Consider the following 26,321-nt stretch of genomic DNA (forward strand, 5'->3'; position numbering starts at 1 on the left):
CTCTGTCAAATTAAAAAAAAAAAAATCTTAAAAAAAAAAAGATGATTGACCTTTTCACATTGCTAGTCCTTCTGTATAGAATGCCCTTCACTGTTTTCTGGCTAAGAAGTTCTCCCATCCTCTGTACTAAAGTTCAGTGTCGCCTACCTAGGAAGTTTTTCCTGTTCTGCTCTTTAATTTATTCATTTCTTCCCTCTGCTCCCACCATGTGTAATACACCTCTCTCTCTCTCTCCCTAGACTCTGAGCTATTAAGGACAGGAACTGTTTTTTATTCATCTTTTGTCCCTAGCACCAACATAATGCCTGGCTTGTGGTGAGCCTTGATAAATATTTATTGAATGAATGAATTCATTTTGCATTCATCTTCAGGTCACCTTTACATATAATAATGGCCCACTGGGGGCTCCTTAGAGATCAGAGCTGGATGTCAAGAAACTGTTGGGATTTTCTATTTGTGAGTAATGATAGGCACACTGAAACTGTGCTTATTTTATGAGACTGTCTTCCAACCTAAAATTTCCAGAGTGCTTCCAAGTGTGAAATCATAGTGTCTGACATATGTTGCCTTATTGTGCGTGGGAACTGGTCAGACCTCTCAATGGGACAGTGCAAGGTATGGCCCAACACCTTACCAATAGCTGCTCTCATGTGTCCGCCAGGAGCACCACCCTTTATTACCTCTTCTGCCTTAACACACCAGAGCATATCACAGATGCATATTCATTGGTTTGGTGGGGCCACTAGGGTGAAGGTTACACCTGTCAGCCAATGTTCACCTTGCCTTGGCTCTGGAAACAAGCACCTGCGGAGTGTTCAACAAACAGGGCTACTTGGCTTAATTTCAGCTCAACATGTGATTAGGTTTCCTACAGTTAACTGGATATCACATATGCCTGGTCCAGGGGAGCTGGGTGGCGTGGAAACCCACCTGCTGATGAGGGTCTGGCTTAGAAATGCAATGACATTTCTATGCATAAGTCTAAACTCAGTCATGACCCAGAAGACTAAATGGTAGTGATTAAAAGCATCTGAGCTCCACATCTGATTTTAATGCAATCTATCTTATCTGCCACTGGAAGTTATATAATTTTTTTCTCTTAGTTTCTCCACTTGTAAAATACACAAAATTACAGGACCTATTTATAAATTGTTGTGGGAACCTAGAGAGATGATTTTAAAGTGCTTAGCACGGGCTTAACAAAATAAGGCCTCAGTAAATGAAAGCTGATCTTTGACCTTTCTGGAAATATGGAGTTTCAGTGCCACAGTGACCCACTGGTCAACTTCCTAAACTGGCCTCTAAAATCAGATGTGAGGGGAAGGCCTGCCAAGCCTCTCTCCTCCCTCATTAAGACCTCTGACATACAAATCTCATTCTCTGTGCAACACTCAAAATTCACATGTCATTTCTTAATATTTCTTAATGGTTGCTAAGCCCATGAATTCACTGCTTAAAACACTAAGTGCTGAACTGGTCCTCAGAGATCACCTCATCCAACCTACTGGTCTTACAGAATGCTAAGGACACTGAGAGCTGGAGAGGGGGTGAGCCTAACATTACACAGCTAAGAAGTCTCAGAGCTGGAGCCAGAAGCAGGTTTCCAGACGTGATGGCCCTCTTCTTTTCCATACACTTTGCTGTCCCTCCCAGAGTCATGGTCTCAGAGGCTCAGACATCTTTTCTCTCGGTCTTAGGGTTCCTGAGGCCACGGTCTTCCTTTCTGAACAGCCGGCACCTCCAAGGATGACAGGGGCCCACATATAGCTCTTGATGGGGGCAGGAAACAGACTGTGGGACACATGTACCATCACCCAGGACCCCAGCAGTAATCACTGCCAAAGCTTCTCTTACCCTCCGCAGACCCACTTCTACTTAGACTTTGGAAATACTGACTTTTAAAGACAATTGAGATGACACTTTCCACTATCACTGTTTTGCTCTGGTTCTCATTTTACAGATAAAGAAACTGAGGCTCATGGACGTAACGGAACCAGCTCAGCCTCATACAGCTATCCAATCTTTGAGTTCAAGCCAGGTCTCTTTGACTGCAGTAAAGTGCTCAGGCTTAGATCTGTAAAATGGAAACTAGAGCACTTACGAAATGAGGTGGCTGTGAGGATCGGACGAGCTCGTGAAGGTGAACCTGCCAATACAAGAACCACCTACGGGAAGGAACCATCTTATTCATCTTTGCATCACCAGTGCCTTGCACACTGTTGGTAACCAATACACTTAAAAAAATTCCATGAGTGCATAAGTTAATAAATGAATGAATGAATAAAAAAAATGACCCGCCCAACAGAGGCACCTGGAACACAAGAGGTATTGAACAAATGCTCCCTCCTTTGCTCTGCAGGCGGGCAGCCAGACCCGCAGGCTCCATGCCTGGCACCTGGCAGACCTCAATGAGTGTGTGTGGTGGGGCAAGTGACTCTCAGGAGTACTGGGCCTTCAAGGCCATGGGGAAATGCATGTCTTCTCAGCCGTAAGCTGAGGTGCATGCTCTGAGACGCAGGTAAGGGCTGCCCAGTTTCCAAGCTGACCTTGGCCCGGTCGTTAGCCAGACTCCGTGTTAGGCCTGGCGGTGGAGGGCAGAGGCAAAACTTTCCAGCTATAGATGAGCCAGCGATGGGGATATGACCACCCAAGGAGGTCATCTGCCCAGCCCAACTCAACTTCCTACCATTCTTCCATCCTGCCTCTCCTCTGTCTTCCTGGGGCTGCATATCTCAGTCCCCTTTGTCTGGTGACTGAGTAGATGGGCATCTGGAAGAGTGCCTGACAGAGTAGGTTCTCAATAAATATCGGTGGGATGAGTGAATGAATGAACGAAAACAGGACTGAAGGAAGAGACAGGCTGACTGATGTGCGTCTATTTATTGGCACAGGGTCCTACAGGGCCAAGACTACCCCCTTCCCTGTAAAAATAAGCTCTGTTCTTCTCTCTCCCTGCTCTATCTGCTTCTCTGCTCAGGCCAGGGAGGGCCAGTGCAGTCCCTGTGACTCGTTCCCCAACACACAGGAACCAGCTTCCCCCTTACATACACACCACACGTACTTCCTCTCTGAGCCCAAGGAAACTGGGAGGCAGCAGGTGGGCTTGTCTAGGCCCTCAGGCTTCCACTAAGAGCGAGCACAGCTGATCTGCCAGTGAGGGTTGGCAGCAGTATTGGGAGAAGTGGCATAAGGATCATGGGTTGGGGAGTAGCCCTGAGAGTGGAGCGGAAAGGGGCTGGGTCCACTCCCAAGGGGACACTGAGTGGACCTCGGGGAGAAGTATGGGAGGCACACCACCCAGGCCCTGTGTGGTCCGAGTGCAGCAGGCACAGCAGGCCCCAAGGCCACCAAGTCAAGTGATCTTAGGACTGGAAGAGGCAGACTCCTTTCCATGGGAGCGGATGCCCCCTTCTCCCCCAGTCCTCTTCCAGGCAGGGTGACATGGAAGGATGTCACAGTGAATGGTGGGGGCTCTGCTGGAGGCAGGGGTGCCCCCCAAGCAGAGGCACAATGTGGTGTTTGAGGGAGGAGCGGAACTCATGTCACCTGCGGTGTGGAGGGGCTGGACTCAGTGCAGCTGGCATTCGCCTTCTCTAAACCTGGAGCAAACAGCCTTGCTAGGCGAGCTACCCCAGGTCCTGGCAACAGCGAGCTATATCTCCCCAGCCCCAGGTCTACCACACCTCACACAGCTGCCCTGGATTCATGGGGGAGCCGACAGGGCAGCCGAAGTGCCGCAGGAAGTCGCGGGAGTTGGAGAGAGTGCCCAGCACACGGAAGCGGGCAGGGCTGTGGGGGTCGGTCACCAGCCCCTCGTGAGAGCTCTCGGGTGTGCGGACTGAGCACCACACCTGCAGGCCAGGACAGACACGGGGACATATGGTGTCTAGTGCAGATGGGGGGGCCACAGACTGTGCTGCGGCAGAGCCATCCTGGGGATGCAAACCACCACTGCCCCAGCCCCCTCCTCTCAGGAGGCCTCCAGGACACAGCCGGCATCTCCGCCACATGCCCTTGTTATCAGCCTCGAGGGAGGGACCCTGCCTCCCCAATTCCTTGAGGGCCTTCCAAAGCTGCCCTGGATACTGGGTTGCCAGGGATGCATACATCCGAGGGGAAGAATCACGCCCCCCAGAGGCTGCATGCGGTAGTGCAAAGTGTCTTGAAGAGCTCCCCTTGAGTCCTTGTTCCGGGGTAGCTGTGGATGAACCACTCTGTCCCCAAGCTTTAGTTGCCTCCTCCAAAGCTACCTTACAGGACTGTGGCGGGGATCAATCCTGTACCCTAACCCCTGCCCCTCAAACAGGGCAGTCCTGGCCTTTGGGATCTGTAAAAGCCTCCCGCAGGGTTCTCCTTCTTCGGGCCTCCAGGCACGCTTTCAAGCTCTGGGCACCAGACCTTCCCAGGCCACCTTCCACACCCCACCTACAGCCCCATTTCCCAGTCCCTCTCCTGCATGCCCCAAACTTCTAATGACATGGCCAGAGGGAGTGGGAGAGGGGCAGGCCCCAGATCTTCCAGGATGGCAATACCTGGGCAAATCCCACAAAGAAGAGCTGGTGATTGGTGAGCCCCACAGCTGGCAAGCGCTGCTCCTCCCCGTGCTTCTTCAGCCACGCTTTGTAAGCCTGCAGTTGGGCACCAGGGTGGCAAGTCCATCAGGGCTTGCCCACCACTGCCACCCACTGCCCACCCCCCCCACACACACACAGGTGGGCCTCAGCCACTGGAGGCCCGCCGGCCACTCACGTTATAGGCAGCCTTAAGTCCCCCATTGTCAGCGATGTTCTCCCCCAGCGTCTGGCGGCCATTGAGCCTCTCCCCATGGACTTGGTACTGGCTGTACTGCTCCTCCATGCAGGCCGTGTGGTTCCGGAAGGCCGCCAGGGACTCATTCTGCCACCAGGGCCGCAGGTTCCCTTCCTTGTCATATTCGCGCCCTGAGGAGAACTAAATCTTGGCACTTCGCCATGACTAGAGCAGGCTTCCACCAGCAGCCAGGCTCCCTGTGGCCAGCTCCCAATATTCCAAGGCCTTGAAAGAACCCCTAGGAATTCTATGCTGGGGGCGGGGGGTTGTGGGCAACTCCAGGGGCCTCTACCTTGGTCATCAAAGGCATGTGTCAGCTCATGGCCCATCACCACGCCGATGCCACCAAAGTTCAGAGCCCTGGTGGGTGAGGAATGCTGCATGAGGACATGGTGGGGGAACTTCTGGACCCCACCTCCAGCCCTGGGTCCAGCTTCCCCATGGGCCCAGGCCCCAGCACCCAGCCCCTCCTGCCACAGACACACTTGGGGTGGTTACGGGTATAGAAGGGGGCCTGTAGGATGCCGGCAGGGAAGACAATTTCATTCTTGGTTGGAAGGTAGTAGGCATTCACTGTCTGGGGGGTCATGCTCCACCTGGGAGAGCAAGAGGGAGAGGCTGAGGCTCCTGACTCTCCTGACACCCCTCCCAGCCCAGTAGCCCTGACCTACCTCCTGCAAAGACCTTGTGCTTCTGGTTTGAGATGTCTTGCCACCCCCTTCCCCAGCCCCAGAAAGCTCCCCTATCTCTCCTGCTGCCCCAAGTGTCTATAGCCCCCCATTCTCACTGGTCCCGGCTGGGAGGCTTGCGGAGCTGGTCAGCCATCACCTTAGCAGAGAAATTGTACAAATTCAACATGTTCTGGAAGAAGGAATCTTCAGAGACTTCATACTGTGGAAGTGGCAGGAAGCAGAAAGCAAGCAAGACAACATGTGGGAGAAGAGAATAGTCCCAGTGTGGCTACTAATTAGCACCTCTCTGAGCCTCAGTTTTCCTCAATGGCAAAGTAGGAGTGAAATGTTTAGGAAATACAAGGCCCAATACTTAAAAAGAGTATTTACGTTGCTGGTGCTTTGGTGGTTTACATCCTGCCTCCTTCTAGTCTCACAACAAACCCCATCTCTGTTTTACAAATGGAGACACTCAGACCCAGAGAGGTTATATAACTTGTCCAAGGTTACACAGGTAGGTAGGATTTGGGAGCACTGCATTCTGTTGTCGGCTAACCTGCAGCCTGGCACAGAGCCAGCACGTGAACAGCGTCGGTCGCTTGCACTTGCCTCTGGAAGGGCCCAACAGGGACTTCTTTCCCTCCGAGGGCTTGAGCCCCAATTACTGAGCCAAGAATAGAGCCCCGCCCTCACCTCGGAGATGAAGTTCAACACTGGTGAGCCCAGGTACTCACCCCATCATAAATATCATCCAGCTCTTTGGGCTCCAGGATGAAGTCCGGGAAACCAATCATATCATATATAGCGTCGGCCTGAAGAGACCAGGTTAAGGGTTTCCCTTCCCCGGCTCCGCCCCCCAAAACTGCATACCCCATCCCCACCTGAAGATGGCGCCCCAACCCTGGCCACGGCTCACTTTCTCCTTGGCTGCCAGGCGGGTCTTCTCATCCATCCAAACCAGCTGCCCCAGGGCCTCCTCGAAGGCTGTCCTGATCTCGCTGATCATCCCCTCAGCCTGGGAGGAAGGGGGTGTAAGTTGGCTTCCCAACTGATGCATTCTTCCCCCCCCCCCCCCAATCCACCCCAGTGCCCCATCCCTGTCCTTCCAGGGGAGCGTGGGGGGTGGGGGGCGGGACTACAAGTAAGGCTGAGCGTCTTGTGAAGATGAGGAGGAAACACCATTTGTGAAGGTACTGAGATGGTGGGTGGCTTTTTTTCTAATTAATAAAAAATTAACTGACAATGACTTAATCGAATTAATATAATTTAATATAGTGTGTTGACTTTTATCTGATTATGGAAGGAAGGCATTAATAGCAGAAAATACGGGAAGTTGAAAAGAAGCGAAGAAGGAAACAGACCACTTATAATCCCATCACTCAGAGATGACTCCTTTTAAGATCTTGATGATCTCCTTTGAGAGTCTTTCCCTGCCTGGATATATATATATATCCTTGATATATATATATATCAAGGAGTTATGTTGTGCAATATACACATATCTTGTCAGCTACTTTGTTTTTTGACTTGACATTATATCAGTTTTAGGTGGCCTCATAATCCACTCCAACCACAATCTTTCTTCCAGTCTCTATGATTAGACGTTCCAGCTGTTTTCATTTCTGCCTTGTAAACCACACTGCAAGAACCATTCTTGCAGATAATACTTGAAGCACACTCATTATCATCTCCTAATAAATAAATATTATTTTCCTAACCCTATAGGCAACATAAACTCACTGTAGAACATTTGGGAAATACAGAGAACTTTAAAGAACAAAAAGAACCCCTCCTAATCCTCCCACCCAAAATAATTACTATTCATTTATTGATGAATTTCCACTCAGTACTCCGCCCCTTCATGTGCACACATGAATGAACTAAAACAAGGACTAGTGTTGGAAGAACCTCGAAGACTCACAATTTCCTTGCTTCGCCGGTCAAACGTGGCCTTCACAAAGAGGGAGCCCAAAGCGAAGCCAAGTGCGTCGTCCGTGTTGGAGATGCAGGTCTGCCACCTTGGCATGCAGGACTGTAAGGGACAAAGAGCCAGGCTTCCCAGGGATGGCTCTGCTCTCCAGTCTGAGGGCCCTTCTCTTCTCTGTCTCTGGGTCCGGACCTCTCACCTCTGAGCAATGGCAACCTGGGCTTGGGGGGGTGCTGCCCTCTCTCTCCCTCAGACTCCAGAGGAAACAAAGGGCAGAACTGAGAAGTGTGCCAACTCCAGCAGCAAAACCGCAGGAAGAGCATGTGTGCTGCCCACTCTGTGCCTAGTACTCTCCCCCTCTTAATTTCTAAGAGCCCCACTAGGGGCCAAAAGTTTCTTGGCTCAGCTCCATATCCCGGGCTTATATCCAGTCAGTCCCCTATGCCAGAAACCCGTAGGTCACCAGCTTCCTCCATCTCCCTACCCCCACATGCAATCTATCACAGTGTCTACTACCCCGACTTCTTGGTACCCTCCCCAGTCCATCCCTTTGCTACTTCCCTGCCCAAAGATTGCAGTCACCTCCTCACTAGATACTCTGGCTCCAATCTCAATCGCCTGCCCTGTCCCTGTCCCTGCCTCTTCCATTTGGCTGCCAGAGAGATCATCCAATACCTAGATCTAACTGGGTGATTCTGCTTAAAATCCTCCCATGGTTCCCCATTGCTGATAGAATGCCTGACTTTTTTTTTTTTTTGCTTGCAATATATGTCACTTTATTTTCATTATCTTCAAAGATAAGAGATGAAACACAATGAAACTGTCCCCAAGCCTCAACCAATTAAGTTCTCTCTCTCTCTCTCTCAATTTTTAGTTTCAGTTCAATGCCTGACTTTTTAACAGAGCACTCCGGTCCCTTCGTGCACTGCCCCATGGCCCACCTCACCATCCTCAGCCTCTCAGTCAGCCTATTCCCATAAGAGAGCACATGCAAGTCCATGACTTCCTGGCCTCTGGGAATTTGCACATGCTGTTCTTTTACCTAGAATGCCCTTCTCCCTTGCTCCCTTGCTGAACTAATTCTTCAAATGTTGCCTCTTCATAAAGAACTGTCCTGATGCCTCCCCCTCCCCCAATAGGATGTGCTATCCCTTCCTCTGTTCTATAGCACAAAGGTCTTCCACACGATGCGAGCCTTTATCACCCGAAAATACAAAGGTTGTTACATGCCTGGGTCCCCCACTTCACAGGGCACCTTGAAACTAAGAACCACATTTATTCTTCTCCTTAACCATCATCGTCAAAGCTGAGTGCCTCTGCATACAAGGCACAGGAGCTTCACTTACACCGGCTCAGTCCTCAGACAGCCCTGCCGCCATTCCTATTTCACACACCAGGAAACAGAGAGACCGGCTGACCTGCCCAACCAAGGTCCCGTGGGCCAAAACGCAGAGGAGTTGGGATGGCAACCCAAGTCATCTTGGTTCCTACACCTGTGTTCCACACTCTACCATGAGGCAGTGGTGCCTGACACACAGACACCCTAGGCTGGATTGGAAGGTGGGGACAGAGTCAGAAATCCCACCTTCTTGGTGCCATAGAGGGTCTCCAGCAGTTTCTCCTGTGCGGACTCAAAGCGGTGGTCCAGGCTTGAGGTTGTCTTCTGTACCAGGTTCCAAATCAGGTAATTGTTCAGGATGCTGGCATCCAGACCAGAAGGTAAGGAAAGGGCAGCTGTGGTACCATTTCCACCCCAAATCTGCTCCACGAATGTGCAGGCAACTGAAGTCCCAAGAGGCATACGGAGGAGCTGTCCCAGAATCCCTCTGTCTCACCCTGGGACCACACACCTGCCTGCAGAGGTCAGCTTGGAGCCAGGTGTGGGAATAAAGAGTGTATATGGACCCCCTGAAGCCCCAGCCTAGGGGAACGGCCTGCAGATATTCTCTTTTGTTGTTTGGAAGGTCCAGGGCCTTGTCAAAGGCTGCTCTGTGTCTGGCCGTGCCAGTGCCCATGCCCAGTCCCTGCCTGGACCTGCGTGGAGCTCTGAGCCCCACCTCCCACACTTTGGGCTCTTCCCAACCTTGGCTCTGTGTGGTTGATGAGCTCTGACACCTGCTGCAAATAATCCGTCCCATACACCACCACAGGCTCAGAGTCACCCAGCTCCAGTGGTGAGAGCAGGAAGGATAGAAACTCCAGCCAGTTCACGGAGGGTGCCAGGCCCTACAGCCAAAAAAAAAAAAAAAAAATCTCAAGTCTCCTTGCCTGCCTGCCTGCCTGGCTGCCAGCAGACCCCTCCCCTCCCCCATTGATATGCTGGAGCCTGGGGACCTTTCCCATTGCCATGGCAACATCTAGTAGCTGCTTGGTAGCCCCTTCCTGCAATAAACCTTTTTCCAGGCCTGAATGCTCCTTGGTCTGGGAGCCCAGTCATTTACTATACAAGAAAAACCAGCCTATATAATGTTCAGCTGGGGCACAGATATTCAAATATTTTCACAACAGTTGATAAAATCCAACTCCCCTGACACCATCCAGGGTCCCTACATGACTAGTCTCTCCTTCGGAACCCCCCCACCCCCTTATCTAACCTCTCCATCATCCAACTAAAGGGTTGGTTCCTGGCCCAGTAAGGGCCCTGCAGGAGATACTTCTAAATTTCTTTTGATTGTTTTGTGGACATCTTGTACAAATCGTTACAGATTTTTAACATAATCCCTCTATGCATCCCCAGGCAGCATGAAAGGGGACCAAGGGATGGCCTAGTGAGAGGTGACCTAAAATGGATAATAACAGTGTAGCTGGGAAGCTCAGAAAATCAAGCAGATGAGAAAAGGACCGGCTGCCTCAGGAGGACCACAGGAAGGAGAGCTGGGAGGCCTGCTCTAGGGGCTGCCCCACCCCCAGCGGTCCGGGTTCCCCGCCTGCCGCACCTGCAGTTCCGCGATGCTCATCTTGTGGTAGATCTTCTCCTCATCCCGCCTCTGGTCCTGCGGCACGGTGATGTTGGCCAGCTGGACCTCCAGCTCCAGCACCTGCTGCATTTGCTCCCGCGTGGAGCCTGGGCGCCCACCCAGCAGCATCCCCAGTTCCTCCATGTAGTCCAGGTAGGCGGTGAGGACCTGTCAAGGCCCTGAGTCACCCTTGGAGCCCAGCAACAGGTCCTGCCCAAGGCTGAGGGGGTCTGTTCTGGCCCCCACCTCTCTTTACCATCTCTTCTGCTGACCTTCCTCACAGAAGCTTTCTTGGACAATCCCCTTTTGCTTCTGTCATACTGCTTCCCACCATCTGCTAGGATCTTGCTGATTTATTTGTGTACTTACTTATCATCTATTTCCCCGAGGACAAGGCAAGTTCAGGAGGGCACCGTTGCAAATCACAGCAGCTTATTCACCCCGCCACCCCTGGGGCCTAGAACGGGGTCCAGCACAGAACACGCGCCCCGCAAATATTTGTCCAGTGGGTGGACCTGCTTCCCACACCACTCTGCTTTTTCCTAAAGCCCTTCTATCCTTTCAGCACCTCAGTGACCACATGCCTTCACCTAACAGCTGAGTGGACCCCACTGGGAACTTGTTCCACAGTAGCTTTGAGGGTCTTCCATCTCCCATGCAGCCAAGCCTCAACCTTGCTGCTTTCTCAGCTCCCTTCTAGTATCCAGCAGGGAGGAAGGTGCAGAAAAATACATAGTAACCACAGGTATGCACATGTATCAGACTCTGAAGGGGCCCTCCAAGTAATGTATCTTTCTTCCCTGTCCCAGCAACTCCATAGAGTGGACATTAGTCCAATTTTGCAGATGAGGAAACGAGCTTGAAGAGGTTGCATGACTTAACCCCTTGACAAACTAGCAGATGGTAGAGTCCTAATGTGGCTCAGGCCTGGTGGTTCCAGCCACAGCCCCAGGGCTCGTGGGCGCAGGGCAAACTCATGCTGCTTTAGTCCCTGCTGGTACTCGAGCTCCAGTGAGGCGGGCTGTTTTCTCTGTCCTCCACAGTGGCCTCAAGCTCTAGTACAGCATCTGGCACATAGTAGGTGCTCAGTAAATATTTGTTGAATGAAGAGATGAGCACCCCTCCAACAGACCCTTAGCACTGCTCAGCACCCGCTCCCTGGGGCCCTCCTCTCAGGTGCCACTACTCATTCTGCTCTTTAAACCCCATCTGGGCTCCCTCACTCGCCGAAGGCCATTTCCTCTTCTACTCATTGAAAAGGACCAGGTCCCTTAACATCCATTCCCTCTACTTCAAAGTCTTTCTCCCGCCTCTCTTCTTCCTTGCTGCTGGTGTCAGAGAAAGAGGTTTGAGGACGAGTCCCAGTCATCCCAGCTCCCAAGGAGTTGGCCAGCCCAAGCCAGTCACCCTGACCCTGCCCTGCCGCCACCCCCCTCACTTGTCCCCTCCTTTCCCTGCCCTTAGCTGAAGGCTTACGCTGAAACTTTCCTGAACCCCGTTTTATTCCTCAGTTTTTATCCTATGTGCACCTTTTATGCTGCAGCTTCCCTCAGATGCTGGCACAGACTTCCTGCCTGAGACAACCAGCAACACACAGGGCTGAACTGAAGCTTTCTCCCACCAATGGCCAGTTGGTCGAACTATGTGGTTCTCTCCGGGATTCTCCAAATTCTCTCCTCTCCTGACTCAGGTGATGTCGAACCACACACCTGTTCCTGCCCCTCCTTTTCCTTTTCTTTTGGGGTAAATGCTAAATCTGATCCACAGTGTCCATGCATAATATGAATTTACATATCTGTCCAGAAGGACCCCCCCCCCAACACACACACACTCTATGGTCCATCAGCGGGTTGTATGACTTCCCACCTTGGAACCTTTGCATAAGCTCTTCCCTTTGCCTGAACCCTCTCCTTTCACAGCAGCCTGCCCTTATCCCTGGACGAGGCTGGTCCCCTGTGACACTCAGTCTGGAAATGCCAAGCTGGCCGTCTGTGACAGTCCCAGCAACTGCACGTGGGATACACCGAGCCACTTCATGGCTTCTCCCCCACTGAGAGGGCAAAGGTCCTGTCTTGTTTACCACATGCCTGGAGGAGGGTCTGGCTGAGGACAAAGGACTCTCCCGGTATAGTTACTCCACTGTGACCTATCTTTCTCCCACTGCCTTGAAAATGCAGAAATCTGCTTCTTTCCCTTCTGTACACTTGTTCAGCCTCTCATTTCTCCTAAGCCTTTGTTTACATTTTTAAGCAGATGCCCCACAAGCCCTCAGATCCCTCCAGCCTCGTTCTCTCTCTGGGACTTCACCCAGCTTCCACAGCCGTCTGCTGACCTCACCAGGTAGACGGGTACCCAGGTTGCTCACAATCACACGTCTAAAATGAGAGGTTCCCACTCCCTGAGTGCCTGCATGAGCTTGTAACCCCCTCTTCCTCAAACAGGCACCATAGGAGGTAAATGCTATGATCCCCATTATACAGATAAGGAAACAGCCTCACCTTGCACCAAGCCACAGGGCTAGGATCAAAATCAAGATCTGACCCCAGAATCTGCCCTTTTCCTGTGATGTCACACTGTCTCCTCTTCCCTAGTGTGCTCTGAGCCAGTTCTTCCTCCGGGCACCCCTAGTTCTTCCACGACTCTTCCATCCCACCATCACTCAGGCTTACAGCCTCATCTGTCTTTATCTCTTCCTCCTACTCCTCTCTTTGAACACCCAGTCACCCACAATTCACGATTTGCCCTTGGTTATGTCTTTTGCATCCTCCCCTTCGAAATATTCCCTCTGCCACTTCCCATATCTGGGCACTTAGAGACTCAGAGCTTAGAGTACTACTGACTTAGCTCATCTCCAGGCTCCCTCTCTTGCTTCTACTTGTCACACCAAGCACTGCTTACTGGGTTCTCCCTTCCTGCTCTGGGAGGCCTATAAAATAAAGCTCAGTGTTTCATGGTACAGGATTCCAGGTCCCCTCCACAACTAGTTCCTACCCACGTGCTCAGCCTGTCATCTGCTTTGAGCACCACATTTTGCCAAACTGGACCCCTTCTCATGGTCCAAACATGCCTTAGCTTTATCCTTCTTCAAGACTTTGTTTACACTCTTCTCGTTACCCAGCATGCCCTCAGCCACTCTTAGCTATTCTACACAGCCTGGTTCAGATGCAATCTCATCAGGAAACCTCCGACTACCTAGGTCTCTCCTGAGGCCTAGAGACCCCTTTTGAGGCTGTTCTCATCTCCACCAGCTATCGGGGTCCATAAACCCATCTCCACTGAAAGGTTTGTGTGGCAGTGGCTCTGCAGGTACATCTCAGAGCTGCCCCGTGACACCTGGCACACGGTAGGTGCCTAGAAGAAGGGGAAGGAAGGAAAGAAGGGGAGAGGGAACAGAAAGAAAGGAGGGAGGGAACGCGAGGAGGGTGAGCAGGAAGGCTGGGAGGGAAGGAGGAAGGAAATGAAGGAAGAGTGAATGGGGAAAGAAGGATGGAAGGAGAGCCGGCTGACTAGGTGACAGGACAGGCTCACCTACCCCGCTATGACCCTGGACAAAGGGAAAAGTAAACAAGCATCGGCCCAGCTCAACAGAGGGGTGGGTGTTCTGAGGATTCTCCTTACTTTCTCATTGGCGGTCCTGTTTAGGTAGTAATCTCGAGAGGGGAGAAAGAGCCCAGATTGGTCCACCTGCAACAGCAAGTCAAGGGAGTGAGCCTTCCACCAACACACACCTGGACTCTTGTCCAGGGGACGGAGCCACCCCCAGCCTGCCTGCGTCATAAGGGAGGAGAGTCTGGACTCAGCAAATGGTCTGCGAGTCCCTCCCAACCTGTCTTCAGACTGGTACCTGGATAACATTGCTGTTGGAACTCTTGGAGTCGGCACTGACATAGACCGTGAAGAAAGGGGTGGCCCTGTAAGTTCCTGCTACTGCCTTCAGCACTTCCATGAAGTTGTCCTGGTCCCAGGGCCCAGTAATGTTCCAACCACCGATCTGAGTAGAGACCACAGTGTAAACTATGGCACAGGGGCCCCCAAAGCTTTCTGGGGCCACATCCTCTCCCAAGCCCTATCCTGGCCTCCCTCAGGGGTCCTACCTTGTCAATGAGGTCTCGAAGTGGCTGGGCTCCCAGGTCTTCAATGCGCTCCACCTGCAGGCAGGAGAGGTAGAAACGCTGTGTCTTCCGCTCAGCTTCGCTGCTAGAGTTGAATGTGGTGTTTTCTGGAAGGGAGAACACAGGTCCAGTCAGCAACTATGCCAACCGCTGACAGTAGTCCTGGGCCCTTGTTTGGTCCCTCTCCTCGCCTTGTGACGGGGCAGTCCTCCTAATGTAGAGCCAGGAAGACTGTCTGAAACAGCAAAGTGTGACTTCCTCTCCCCTGCCCATGGAAACCCTCAGGGATCTCCAGGCACACACTCCCTGGTGCCACCCCACCTCAACAATGGTCTAAACAGAATGCAGAAGACATACTCAGGTCTGTCCCCACAAATCCATGCCCACCTCTCAGGGTCCCGCCGCTCTCCGCATTCCCCACCCCAGCAGAGCTGGCAGTTGTCCACTTACTCATTCAGTCCCAGACATGTACTGAGTACCTAAATGCAAAGCCCTGTTCCAGGTGTGAGCTTTACTTGGCCCAGTGCCTCCCTGACAGCCCCACTCACCCAGCAGGTGCTTCAGGATGGCCTGGTTCTGGTCCCAGAGGCTGTTGAAGGTGTTCCAGCGAGAACGCCCATCAGGCAGAGGATTTCTCTGAATCCAGCCTCCACAGGAAAACTGGTAAAAGTCCTCACACGGACTCACCCCACGGTCCAGGGACTCCAGGATTTTTCCAGCCACTCGAACACAGGCCTCTGTGAGGCAAATGCTGTGGGATGGGTCTGTGGCAGGGGACATGGTGGGTGGGGGGGGCAGGAGTAGGGAACTGTCAGTGAGTCTAGGAAAGGCAAATGCTTTGGGAAGGGTCATGACAACAAGAGGGTTGGGAGGAGAGAGAAAAGCTGGGGGAAGACTGGCCTGACCACAATAAACCTTAGTGGCCCTTGAATCCCCAGAGCCCCCAAAGCTAGGAGGGCTGGTGATGGGTGTGGGCCCACCTACCTCTGTGGTACTGGACCCCCAGGGCCACCAAGCAGCCCAGCAGCAGCGCAGCCAGCAGTAGGGAGACAGCTGCTAAGACCAACTCCAACTGGGTGTGGGAACCCAAGAAGTCTCTTGTCCTCTTCCGGAATCCCACCTGGGGAACACAGGGTGACAGTGAGCTAGCAAGCTGCCAGTGGGGATCCAAGATCACAGAAGGCCTCCCAAAGGGCGAAGACACAGGCAGTTTCCAGAGCCATGGAGCAAAGACGCTAAAGGGCTTGACTTTGGGCACAGGGGCAATGAGGCAGTCTGAGCTGAGTCCGGAGCCCGCTTTGTGCCAAGTCATGGCATACAATCGCCTCACCATAGTTCTAGCGCAGAGGCCAGAGATGAAGCTGAAGTGGAGGCAGATGACCCTCCAGGGCAGCCCAAAGCTCTGGGTCTGCCAGGCGTCACGTCAGGGCTGGGGCCTGGTGAGAAAGGGGGAACCCCCTTGCCCACCTCCACAGCGTCCGGGGAGGCCCCGCCCTCTACGGGGGTCTCAGGTGCGTCTTCCTCCCGCAGCGTGGTCCGTTTGTACTCCACCATCTGCCAGACAGTCGGGGGCGCCAACCGAGGTCAGGCAGAGAGGGCCCTCTGCCCACAGCCCTGCCCCCGTGCCCCTGGCCTGGCCGGGCCCCCTCCTGTCCGCAGGGAGGATCCCCTCTCTCCTGCTGGGCTCTCCGGCCTGGGGCCCCTCCGACCCGCGCCCCCTCCGGCACGCAGCCCCTTCTCCGCCAGCCCGAGCCCCTGCCGACTCCGCCTGCCCTCTCGGCCTCAACGGCCCCCCCCCCGCCCCGCCCCAGTGCTGTCCCCGGAGCCCGGGGCCCGCACTCACGTTGCCGCCGCCGCCCAGCTCGCGCAGCGCGACATTCATGGTGGAGTAGGGGCGGGCGGCACCTTAGGGCTCCCGGCAGCTGGCCCTCGCCCAGGCCGCGGCCTCGGCCCCCGGGCCGGTCCCGCCACCGCGCGCCATCACGGCCGCTGTCACAGCCCCTTGCTTCGCCGCCGCCGCCGCCGCCGCCCCCGCCTGCCGAGCCCCCTCCCGCCGCTGCGCCGAGTCCGGAGGTGGAGGGTAACGTGGGGGGAGGAGCGCGCCCGCAGCTGCCCGCCACCCGCCCTGCGCCCGGGCGTCACTCCGGTGCCCGCGGCCGCCCTCAGGCGACGCCGGGACCCCTCTCCTCTTCAGAATCAGCCTGACCCCTCCCAGCACCATCCTCTTGCAAGCCACCCATAATTTTCATGCCTTTGCCCCCAGGCCCGCACGCTGGTGATATTTCTTGGCCCCCACTCCCCACATTGCAGGCCTCCCCTTTACCCTTGAACACCTTTGGAAATGATGCTTTCGGGAAGAGCATCTGCCCCTGGCAGTCCACACAGCCCCTCTTCAGCCGGCGCACACACGGAGCAGCACGCGGGGGTTGACCCACATACGGGGTCTCCACACGGCATCTACCCAGAGAGCACACGGACCCAAAGGACGCAGGCAGGCTCTCAGCCCAACACAGGGTGCACACGCACAGTGTGCACGCTGCACACTCACCTTCTATACCTCTACAAGGCCCCCAGAGCCAACACACAGACTACACACGGCACACGCACCTCACCCACACTCTGACTCCACTCCTCCCTGTTGCTTTGAGACTGCACTTTCACTCCCCAAGATAATCGTTGTCACAGATCGTCTCACAAAGGGAGGGTTACAGATGGTGACAAATTGGCAGGGAAAAAAGCAGCTATGCTCAGATATTTAAAGAAAAGACGTGCTAACACTTCTAACTTGAGGAAAGCAAACCATTTTATTTGGGAGGTTTACAAGAAAAAAAAACCGAGCAATATTTAACTGAAAGGCAATAGTGTGGCATCTATGCGTGTGCCATCTGCCTTCCATATTGTCACTCCTTAATCAGTCCTGGTGCTATTGCCGTCTGCTGCACTGAAGAGTGCCTAGTGGGGTGTGTTTTGGGGGTTTGGTGTTTTGTTTTTGTGTTTTTTTTTTGGGGGGGGGCAGTTTTTTTAAAAGTCCCTCATTCTCCTCCCTCCCTTTTCCCGTAACAGAGTACATGAATTTGACCTGAGAAGGCTCAAGATGTTGGCAAATCCATAATCCATTTCTCAACACTCACCTCCATCCTCATCTTGCTGCATGAGGTTCTGACATGGGCTGCTCTTGTGGCTGAGAAAGGATGGATGATGAACTGATCAGGCTGAGAATGTTGGATTGCTTTCTTTGGCACTTACACACACAGAGACACACAGACACACACCGCCAATTGCATGTTCTCACATAGGAGACAGCACGGTATTATAAGTAGGCTGAAAGATTCTGGATTCAGACTCAATGTCCTCACTTGTAAAATTGAAATAAAAGTAGTCCCCATGTCAAAGGACGGTGTCTGGCACATATAGGGCACTCACTCAATGTGTAAGCTGCTATTTTTGTGTTATTGTTAAAATCCTATGGAAAGAAAGGACAATCGTAAGACTGGAGGAAGGTTGTTATATTTCCTCCAGGTAGTAGGTTCTTTAGGTGTTCCCTGAGCAAGAGGCTTTCACATTCAGCCATACTGGGGTCTGTAGCAGCAAGGCCTTGGGATCGCCCCTTGGAACAAGTTTTTGGAGTTGTTCACGTTCGCTCTGATGGCAGTGTGGCAGTGTGGCAGTGTGGCATTGCAGCTCTCACCTCTTTCCTTTATCACCCCCGAGGCTGGATGAAGGGGACCACAGCAGCGGAGACAGTCTTGGCGGGTGGGAAACCCCACCATGGCATGGCCAGGGTAGTGTAACCAAAGCTGCTACATAAGAACTTCCTGGCAACAGGCTCATTAGAAATAGTCCCACGGCTTCCCTGCCATGATGGAAATGACACAAAGCCCTTTAACACATGCCAGCGACTGCTGTAAGGACTTTACATCCAGGTGCTCATCTATCGTCATGGCAATTATGAAGCCATTTTATGGATGAGGAAACTGAGGCATGGAGAGACTAAGAGTCACATGGCTAGTAAGTAGCAGAGCTGGGATTCCAACCCAGGCAGTCTGGCTGCTTTCTGGAGAGCACTTTGGCAACAGGAATCAAAAGGAGGATATACTTCCTCCCAGCATTAGTTGTTGGTCTTCCATCACATTTTCCCTGCAAGGGTCATGGGGAACACATCAGTTTTTAAGCCAGACAGACCTGGACTGAAATCTGGGCTCAATTATTGATCAGCTGTATGATATTTATCAAGTTACTTGAAAGCTCAGACCCTTAATTTTCTTCATCTATAAAATGGGAATAGTCATCAGTGTCTCAGAGAGTTGCTGTGACAATTACATGCAACCACTTAGGAGAGAGCCTGGCACCTAGCTTTACAGTGTTCTCAGTTTCACCGAACTTACCCTAAATGCACATTTGCTTTCCATGTCTCTTTCCTGATTCAAATCATGTATTAGGCTCATAACTATTTCTGAATACGTGTTAAATATCCTAGCATGAGAGGCTTAGAGGTTGCTCTATTCTATAATTTTATTTTCTTTCCTCTGTGTTTATCACCTTTGTCTCTTTTTCCCTCTCTCATTCTATTTTTTTTTTTTATCTTTTCTGTTCTTCTTTTCCTATTCCTAAAATGACCTTTCTTTTGGTCTTCTCCTCCTCCCCCCCAATTGATTGTGAATTGAGAGGACATGGACAACGGTTTATATGTTGAACTTACAAGGACAAATTAGACATGAAGATAACAAAACACATTAACGTCCAGTGTTGACAAAGATGGGAAATATGAGCACTGTCTACACTGCTGGTGGCTTAAAAATTGATATACCTTTTTTGGCAGTATGACTCAAAAGGTATAAGTGTGGATGCCTGAGTGGCTCAGTTGGTTAAACATTTGCCTTCGGCTCAGGTCATGATCCCAGAGTTCAGTATCAAGTCCCAAGTCAGGCTTCCTGTTCTGCAAGGAGTCTGCTTCCCCCTCTGCCCCTCCCCCAACTTGTTCTCTCAATCTATCCCTCTCTCCCTCAAATAAATAAATAAAATCTTTTTTTTTAAGGTTGTAAGTGTATATACCCTGAACCAGAAAGTCTGATTCTGGGAAATGATTCCAGGAAATAAGCATTATCTATAGGATGTTTGTATTAGTTAGTTTTTGCTGCAGAAAAAAACTCCCCAAACTTTATGGCTTAAAATAGCAAACATGTATCACAAATCATTTCTTATGTACTGCAGGTTGATCGGATGGTTCTTCAGTTCCATGTCAGCTCAGCAATTGGATGGTGTAGCTGAATGGCCTCACTGCCATGTTTGGGCTTCAGTCAGGATGAGGGGGCCCTGGCTCTATGTGGTGTCTCCTTCTTCAGTAGCCTAGCCCGGGCTCCTTCATATGGTGGTCTCAGGATGCCCAGAAACAAAAAGCAGGCCAATCCCAGTACACAAACAGTTTTCAAGCCTCTGCCTGCCCCACATATGCTAATGTTCTTACTGGGCAAAATAAGTCATATGGTCAAGCCCAGATTCAGGGAGGAAGAAATAGAATTTACTCCTTGATTGGAGGAGCTACAAAATATTAGGACCATTTTTTTCCCTACAACATTTATTCACCACAGCACGGCCTGTAATAACAACAAAAACAAACAAGGGTGTCTAGGTGCTTCAGTCGATTTAGAGATGGACTCTTGATTTCAGCTCAGGTCATGATCTCAGTGTCCTAGGATGGAGTCCCACTTCGGGCCCACACTTCAGGCTCTGCGCTCAGCAGGGAATTTTCTTGAGGATTCTCTCCCTTTGCCCCTCTGCCAGCTCTCGCTCTCTCTCTCTCTAAAATAAATAAGTCTTTAAACAAATAAACAAACAAAAAGAGTAGAGGACTGAAAAAAAAAGAGTAGAGGTCTTGTTGAATAAATCAAACATCCATACAATGGCATAACAATGTAACATTTATAAAGAATGGAAAGGAAGAATTAATGCTCTGGGGAAATGTTCTCCATCTAGAATTAAATGGGGGAGTAAAGGGGTTACAAAATCTCATTTTTGTTAAGCAAAAAAAAGTATAAAAGCACAGATTTTTAAAAAGAGATTGGAAGGACAACAAGAAAATGTTAGCATATCTAATGATGAGACTTACTCTTAATTTCTTCCTTAGGCTGTCCTTAGGCTCTAAAACACAGCTGACAATTCTATTGTCTTGCACTTACCTAAGCACTTTACATATGTTAATTTACTTAATCCTCACACTGACCCAATAAGATATAGTCTAGCAGTATCATTGTCCTGTTTTACAGATGAGGAACCTAAGAGACAGGGAAGCTTACCAACACACAAAACGTCACACATCAGGCAGAAGGCAGATCCTTGATTTGATTCTAAACTCCATGCTCTTAATGAGTACTCTTTCTTCTGAGTCAAGTGGTTTGTCTGGGTGGGACCAGAGTGTGATGTTTGGTAAATGGACTATATCCTTGGTTTTGAAACTTTAAAAAAATCATCAAAAACTTTTTATTGCAAAAGCAATATATTCAGGGCGCCTGGATGGCTCAGTGGGTTAAAAAAACCTCTGTCTTGGGCTCAGGTGATGATCTCAGGGTCCTGAGATGGAGCTCCGTCTCTCTGCTCAGCAGGGAGCCTGCTTCCCGCCCCCGCCCCCCCCCCCATCCGCCTCTCTGCCTTCTTGTGATCTCTGTCAAATAAATAAATAAAATCTTTTTTTAAAAAAAGCAATATATTCCATAAGTATATAGAATAAAAAGATGACATTTCACCTGCCAGGATCCCAGGACCACCCTTAGAGAAAACCATTATTAGCAGTTTAGTATGTATCCTTCCAGATCTTTCTTTTATATGCATTTACATACCTAAACACCCAGTGTGTAGGTGTGTATGCCTAAGTGTATGTATATATTTTTTCCCTATATATGAAATCACACTCTACAGTCATTATTTGGTGACACTTTGGCAGGCTTTGGAGATCTTACCCTGTCAATCCACACAGATCTGCCTTATTCTTTTTTTTTGTGATTTATCAGCCTCTGCTAAATAGAATGAGTCCCAGAAATACCTCCCGGTATGGACTTCCTTCAACAGGGTGAGAGCAAAGAGCCCCTAGAAAGAGTTTAAGGAAAGAGAAACATAGCCACCACAGGTGTCAAAAGATGACCCTAACATATTTGTAAGAGGTTACATTTATTTCCTAGGTTTGCTGTAACAAAATACCACAAATGGAGTGCCTTAAAACAACAGAAACTTATTTTCTCACAGTTCCATAGGTGAAAAGTCCAAAATCAAAGTATCGGTAGGACCACTCCCCCTGGGAAGGCTCTAAGGAAGAATCCTTCTTGCCTCTTCTAGCTTCTCATGGTTCCCAGCAATCCTTGGTGTTCCTTGGCTTATAGGAACTCCTATCTCTCCTTCCTCATATAGCCTTCTTCCCTGTGTGTATGTGTCTTTGTGCATCTGTCCTCTTATAAAAACATCAGTGACTGGATTTAGGACCGACTCTAATACAGTATGACCTCATCTTAATTTAACTAAGTATACATGCAAAGACCCTATTTCCAAATAAGTTTACATTCTGAGGTTCCAGGTGGATGTAAATTGGGGAGGGGGGGTATTCAACCCGCTACGCAGGCTTAAACTTTCCAATTGAATAAAAGTGTCACTATTACTCAAGTGTCAAAAAGCTTAGTATTCTGTTTAGAACATATAGATCAAGTCCAGTAGGTTTCGAGAGACTTTCAGTTGAGAAATTCAATGTACTGTCACAGAAGTTCAAACAAACTTAATTTCATTTCAGTTGTGAAAATGAATTTTCACTTCATGGACAGGGATGTAGAACTTCAGAATTTTAAGCAGAGGATCACAGTTTAACACACACCACGACCACCCCTGCATTTTTACAACATAGCTGTAGCTTATGTCATTCTGTATCTTTACAATTTTGTACTTAGGTCTTTTGCTTTAATCATGATCTATCACACACATCAGGGACAGGAATAAGATTATTTAAGAAGGAGCTAACCAATGAATTCCAAGTTCAATGGTTATTTCTCCAAATTTTCATTTTGGGAGTAGACAAGAGAATAATTTCAATTCCCCAGGGCTCTCATCTCATCCTTGGCAAGAACTCTCATGGTCCCTTTAGCACTTTCTGGTGAGGCACAGTTCATTACCTCCTGAGACAATCCACTTCGTGTCAGGATGACAATTTCATCTACAAAACTGTTCTTAATGTAGGTTCTGTCATCTCCAGTGCTTCAGACCAGAACACAGAGGCTCAGAGAGGTATGCACATTATGCAAACAGATGAGGAAAAGCTTGGAGGAATATCTATGAAAGGTTTCATGTAATTTTCTGTATTTTCCTAAAATATTACAAGTATAAGTGAACGAATTTTTTTAAGATTTTATTTTTAAGTAATCTCTACCCCCAAAGTGGGGCTTAAACCTATAACCCTGAGATCATGAGTGGCACACTCCACTGACTGAGCCAGCCAGGCACCCCAAAATGAATGTACTTTTAAAAACTATAATTATGGGGCCTTCACTTCAAGGTCCCACAGAAAGTGGTAGAGCCAGGATTGGAACCCATTTCTAGACAACCTCCAGTGGGAGTAGAATTTTCTGGACTCTCTCCCAGTGACCCCGAGCTCCAGCATCTCTTGTCCTTCCGGATCTCAGGGCTCCTTTCATTCCAGCTGGACCTCCAGCTTTGGCCCTTATCCCGGAGAGCAGGATGCAGCGGAGGAGGACTTGATAGGCATAGGCCTCTAGGTCTGGGGCCTTGAGTGAATCCTGCCCAGAGGTATTCTCTGGCACTACTCCCGTTGCCAATCCTGATTCCTGAGGGCAGCCACCAGGGCGTTAGCCTCTGTATCCCTGGGACTAACATTTGATGAGGAGTTGGAAGAAGGAGACCCAGCACCAGGCAGCTTTACTAACTGTGTGATTTGAAGGGAAGGAGGTAAAGCGCTTCAGCGACGGTGGAGAACCCCTCAGCCTCCGGTATGTACTGGATGTGCGGGAGGCTTATTACCCTAATCATCGCTGTCGTCAGCTACGCCAAGTGTGGGACCTCCCCCCCACCTTCCAAGGCCAGTGATTGCGCCAGAGCCCCTGCGTGCTAGCAAGCAGGTGACGCTGTTGCTGACGGCCGGCTGGGGGTACGGCAGAGAATGCTTTCCCTTCTGTACAGCGGGAACTGTCACGTGATCCCCCGCAACGCTGGCGGGCGTACCCTCTGTCCCTCTTCTTCTGCCTCCGGATACCCACGGGCGCGCGCCGCGTCCTCAGGCGCTCCGGGCTTCCCCGCGTCACCTGCAGCCAGGGCGCCCCCCGCGACGCCGCCATTCATGCTTTCTACAGAGCGCGCGCAACCCGAACCATCAGGTCCAAGAGAACTGCGGGGCACGGGAGGCGCTTTGAGCTAGAGTTTCGAAACCAGCAGCAGGGGTGGGAGTCTACCCTGGTGCGCGCGCGTCGGCCCAGTTACCGAGATTCTTCCTAGGAGGGATCGAAATTCACAGAGACTCAGGAGATGGTAAAGGTGGCACGTAGGTACGGGGGCCAAGCACGGAGACATACAGAAAGGCAGAGACACTTCTAAGAAACAGAAATAGACAGAGACTGTGACACAAAGAGATCCGGGGAGCAGAAAAAGATACAGACACAGAGAGACAGACTGATACATAGATTGGCAGACACAGACACAGACGGGCAGTCAAAGAAACACTCTAGAGAAACAGTTTAGGACCCAAAGACCAATCCGACACAAACGCGCCAACCACGGGGACAACACCCACCCGCCCGAGCTATTCCCGCGTCCGCGGGTTTCGCACAGTGCAGCTCACCTAACCGGTGTGGGACACACACACCCCCCCCCCCCAGCGTGTTTCCGGAGTCCCCCCTTTCGAATGTGTCCAGACTCCTGGCTTCTGGCCCCGCCTCCCATTCCCAGTCCCCCTTCCTCGCCTCTAGGAGCCTCCTTGCAAGACCCTCCTCCCGCCCCTTGGGTGCCGGTCTCCCTCCCGCCCCCAACTCCCCAGTCCCGCCTCTCCCGGACAGATTCTGCACTTGTTGGCCGGTACGAATCGTCCAGTCGCCACTCCCGCCTCGTGCGGGACCCTCCCACTAACACTCGCAGCCCCCGGTTGAGTGCTGGGCGCTATCCGGTCCGCCCCCCCGCCCGCCCCGCCTCGCTCCCTCGGCCGGTGCCCGCCCCACCTCCACCGCGCCCCGCCTGCCGCGCTCTGCGGCAGTCGGGTGCTCATCGTCATTCCGCTCTTGCCGCCGCCGCCACCCCCGCCCCCCGCGCACCGCCCCCGCCCGGTCCCCGTCACCACCTCCGCCGCCGCCGCCGCCTGCCCAGCGGCCCGGGAGGCGGAGGCGCGGGGGAGGAGGCCCCGCTTGGCTCCGCAGCCCCGGATGCTGCATGACTTCATCCTTCCGCCGGCTCCCCTGCTGAGCTAGGGCCGGTCCGGCAGCTAGCCCGCCGCCCGCGCCCCGCCGCAGTCCCGCGCCCACCCCGCGCCCGCCATGTCCGAGATCCTGCCCTACAGTGAGGACAAGATGGGCCGCTTCGCCGCCGACCCCGAGGGCTCCGACCTCTCCTTCAGCTGCCGCCTGCAGGACACCAACTCCTTCTTCGCGGGCAACCAAGCCAAGCGACCCCCCAAGCTGGGCCAGATCGGCCGAGCCAAGAGAGGTATGCGGCCGGGGCCCGGAGTCGCCGCTTGACCCAGAAACCCTTCGCCGGGCGCCCCCCGGCTGCGGTTCCCCGCCAAGCGCCCGCAGCTCTTGCCGCAGACCAGCGCAGCCAGCCGCTCGCCGGCCGGGGTTTGGGGGGGGGGGTGTCCCCGCTGCAGTCTAGTGTCCCTCTCTTCCCCTCTCCCGGGACGCAGTGCCCCGGATTCGATGCTCGCCACCTCTGGAAGTAGAGCCCTGACACCCGGGCAAGGGGGAGGGGCCGGCCGGGGCATTTGGGGCTGCCTGAAGTGGGAACGTGGGGCGACCGGCCGCTTCTTCAGGATCAAAGGCTAAGTCGGTGGATGCTTCGGAAGAACCTTTGGGTGGAAAGGGACGTCCGACTGGAGAGAGGACGGGGGGGTCCGGGGATTCGGTTGTCCTCGTTGTTTGCATGGGGAGGGGACTCTGTTGGTGCCAGCATCGGAAGAGGGGGTCAGGAGGCGAGAGGGTTCGGAAGAGGGTTGGACTAGGTGAAGATTCTGTTTGAGAAGGGGGTCTGTCGAAGAGGGGGCTCCCACGAGCAAAAGGATGATCAGCTCGGATGGAAGAGCGCTCAGGCGGCGGGAGGGTTTGGACTGGGAGGTTGAACTGCCAGTTGGAACAGGGGGCGTTCCTCCATAGGGAGGGGAGGAGGGCCTGTGGGAACTGGGCTCCGCGGAGGGTCCAGTCGGCAAGAGAATTCGGATGGGGAGGGCACTGTGGCACGGGCATCCGAGGGGCGTCACTGGGCCACGGGAAATAGCTGTTCGGGGCGCGAGGACGCGGGGCCCATTCTCGCCGCCGCCGCCCCCTGAGGCCGCGCCGCTGACGCGCTTTCTCCCTGCGCAGTGGTGATCGAGGATGACCGGATAGACGACGTGCTGAAGGGGATGGGGGAGAAGCCGCCGTCCGGAGTGTAGATGCGCCGGCTCGGGCGGCGGGCTCCGGGCCCAGCCCCGCAGCGGCCAGGAGCGCGGGCCGGCTATGCGGCTGCCGGCGCCCCCCGCCCCGGCCCAGGCGCCCGCCGGCGGGGGCTGCAGGGCCGCGCCGCCTTCGGGTTGGAGTCGCCGCCGCCGCCGCCTGGCACTCCGGAGCTGTCCGCTTCAGCACCACGGCAGCGGCGGCGGCGGCGGCGGCGGCCGCGGCGC

General features: G+C 52.5%; 2 protein-coding genes across 8 annotated transcripts in view; one reads left to right on the forward strand and one right to left on the reverse strand.

Annotated features, from left to right (window-relative positions):
- Window positions 1–2,861: 2,861 nt before the first annotated feature.
- The window catches only part of ECE2 (endothelin converting enzyme 2), a 31,192-nt gene continuing 7,732 nt past the window's right edge, over window positions 2,862–26,321 (reverse strand). The window contains exons 1-19 of one of the 7 annotated variants that reach the window (XM_046002721.1): window positions 16,810–17,014; window positions 15,944–16,030; window positions 15,461–15,596; window positions 15,025–15,240; window positions 14,459–14,583; window positions 14,209–14,355; window positions 13,983–14,048; window positions 10,344–10,532; window positions 9,491–9,633; window positions 8,993–9,107; window positions 7,402–7,512; window positions 6,397–6,495; window positions 6,215–6,292; window positions 5,597–5,700; window positions 5,295–5,405; window positions 5,102–5,169; window positions 4,750–4,940; window positions 4,533–4,628; window positions 2,862–3,851 (exon numbers count right to left, since the gene is read on the reverse strand). In XM_046002721.1, the coding sequence (XP_045858677.1) occupies window positions 3,675–3,851; window positions 4,533–4,628; window positions 4,750–4,940; window positions 5,102–5,169; window positions 5,295–5,405; window positions 5,597–5,700; window positions 6,215–6,292; window positions 6,397–6,495; window positions 7,402–7,512; window positions 8,993–9,107; window positions 9,491–9,633; window positions 10,344–10,532; window positions 13,983–14,048; window positions 14,209–14,355; window positions 14,459–14,583; window positions 15,025–15,240; window positions 15,461–15,596; window positions 15,944–16,030; window positions 16,810–16,839 (2,289 nt within the window). In that variant the 5' untranslated portion in view covers window positions 16,840–17,014 and the 3' untranslated portion in view covers window positions 2,862–3,674. Of the gene's footprint in view, window positions 3,852–4,532; window positions 4,629–4,749; window positions 4,941–5,101; window positions 5,170–5,294; window positions 5,406–5,596; window positions 5,701–6,214; window positions 6,293–6,396; window positions 6,496–7,401; window positions 7,513–8,992; window positions 9,108–9,490; window positions 9,634–10,343; window positions 10,533–13,982; window positions 14,049–14,208; window positions 14,356–14,458; window positions 14,584–15,024; window positions 15,241–15,460; window positions 15,597–15,943; window positions 16,031–16,319; window positions 16,514–16,799; window positions 17,015–26,321 lie in introns of those variants that run through there. The other 6 variants (XM_046002722.1, XM_046002723.1, XM_046002720.1 and 3 more) reach the window with 6 other exon arrangements.
- CAMK2N2 (calcium/calmodulin dependent protein kinase II inhibitor 2) lies at window positions 24,764–26,295 on the forward strand. Its single transcript, XM_046002728.1, has 2 exons — window positions 24,764–25,153; window positions 26,023–26,295. Exons 1-2 carry the CDS (start codon window positions 24,985–24,987, stop codon window positions 26,091–26,093), a joined length of 240 nt encoding a protein of 79 aa, XP_045858684.1. The 5' UTR covers window positions 24,764–24,984; the 3' UTR covers window positions 26,094–26,295.

This window comes from Meles meles, chromosome 4 (genome assembly GCF_922984935.1).
Source record: "Meles meles chromosome 4, mMelMel3.1 paternal haplotype, whole genome shotgun sequence".
Taxonomy (NCBI): domain Eukaryota; kingdom Metazoa; phylum Chordata; class Mammalia; order Carnivora; family Mustelidae; genus Meles; species Meles meles.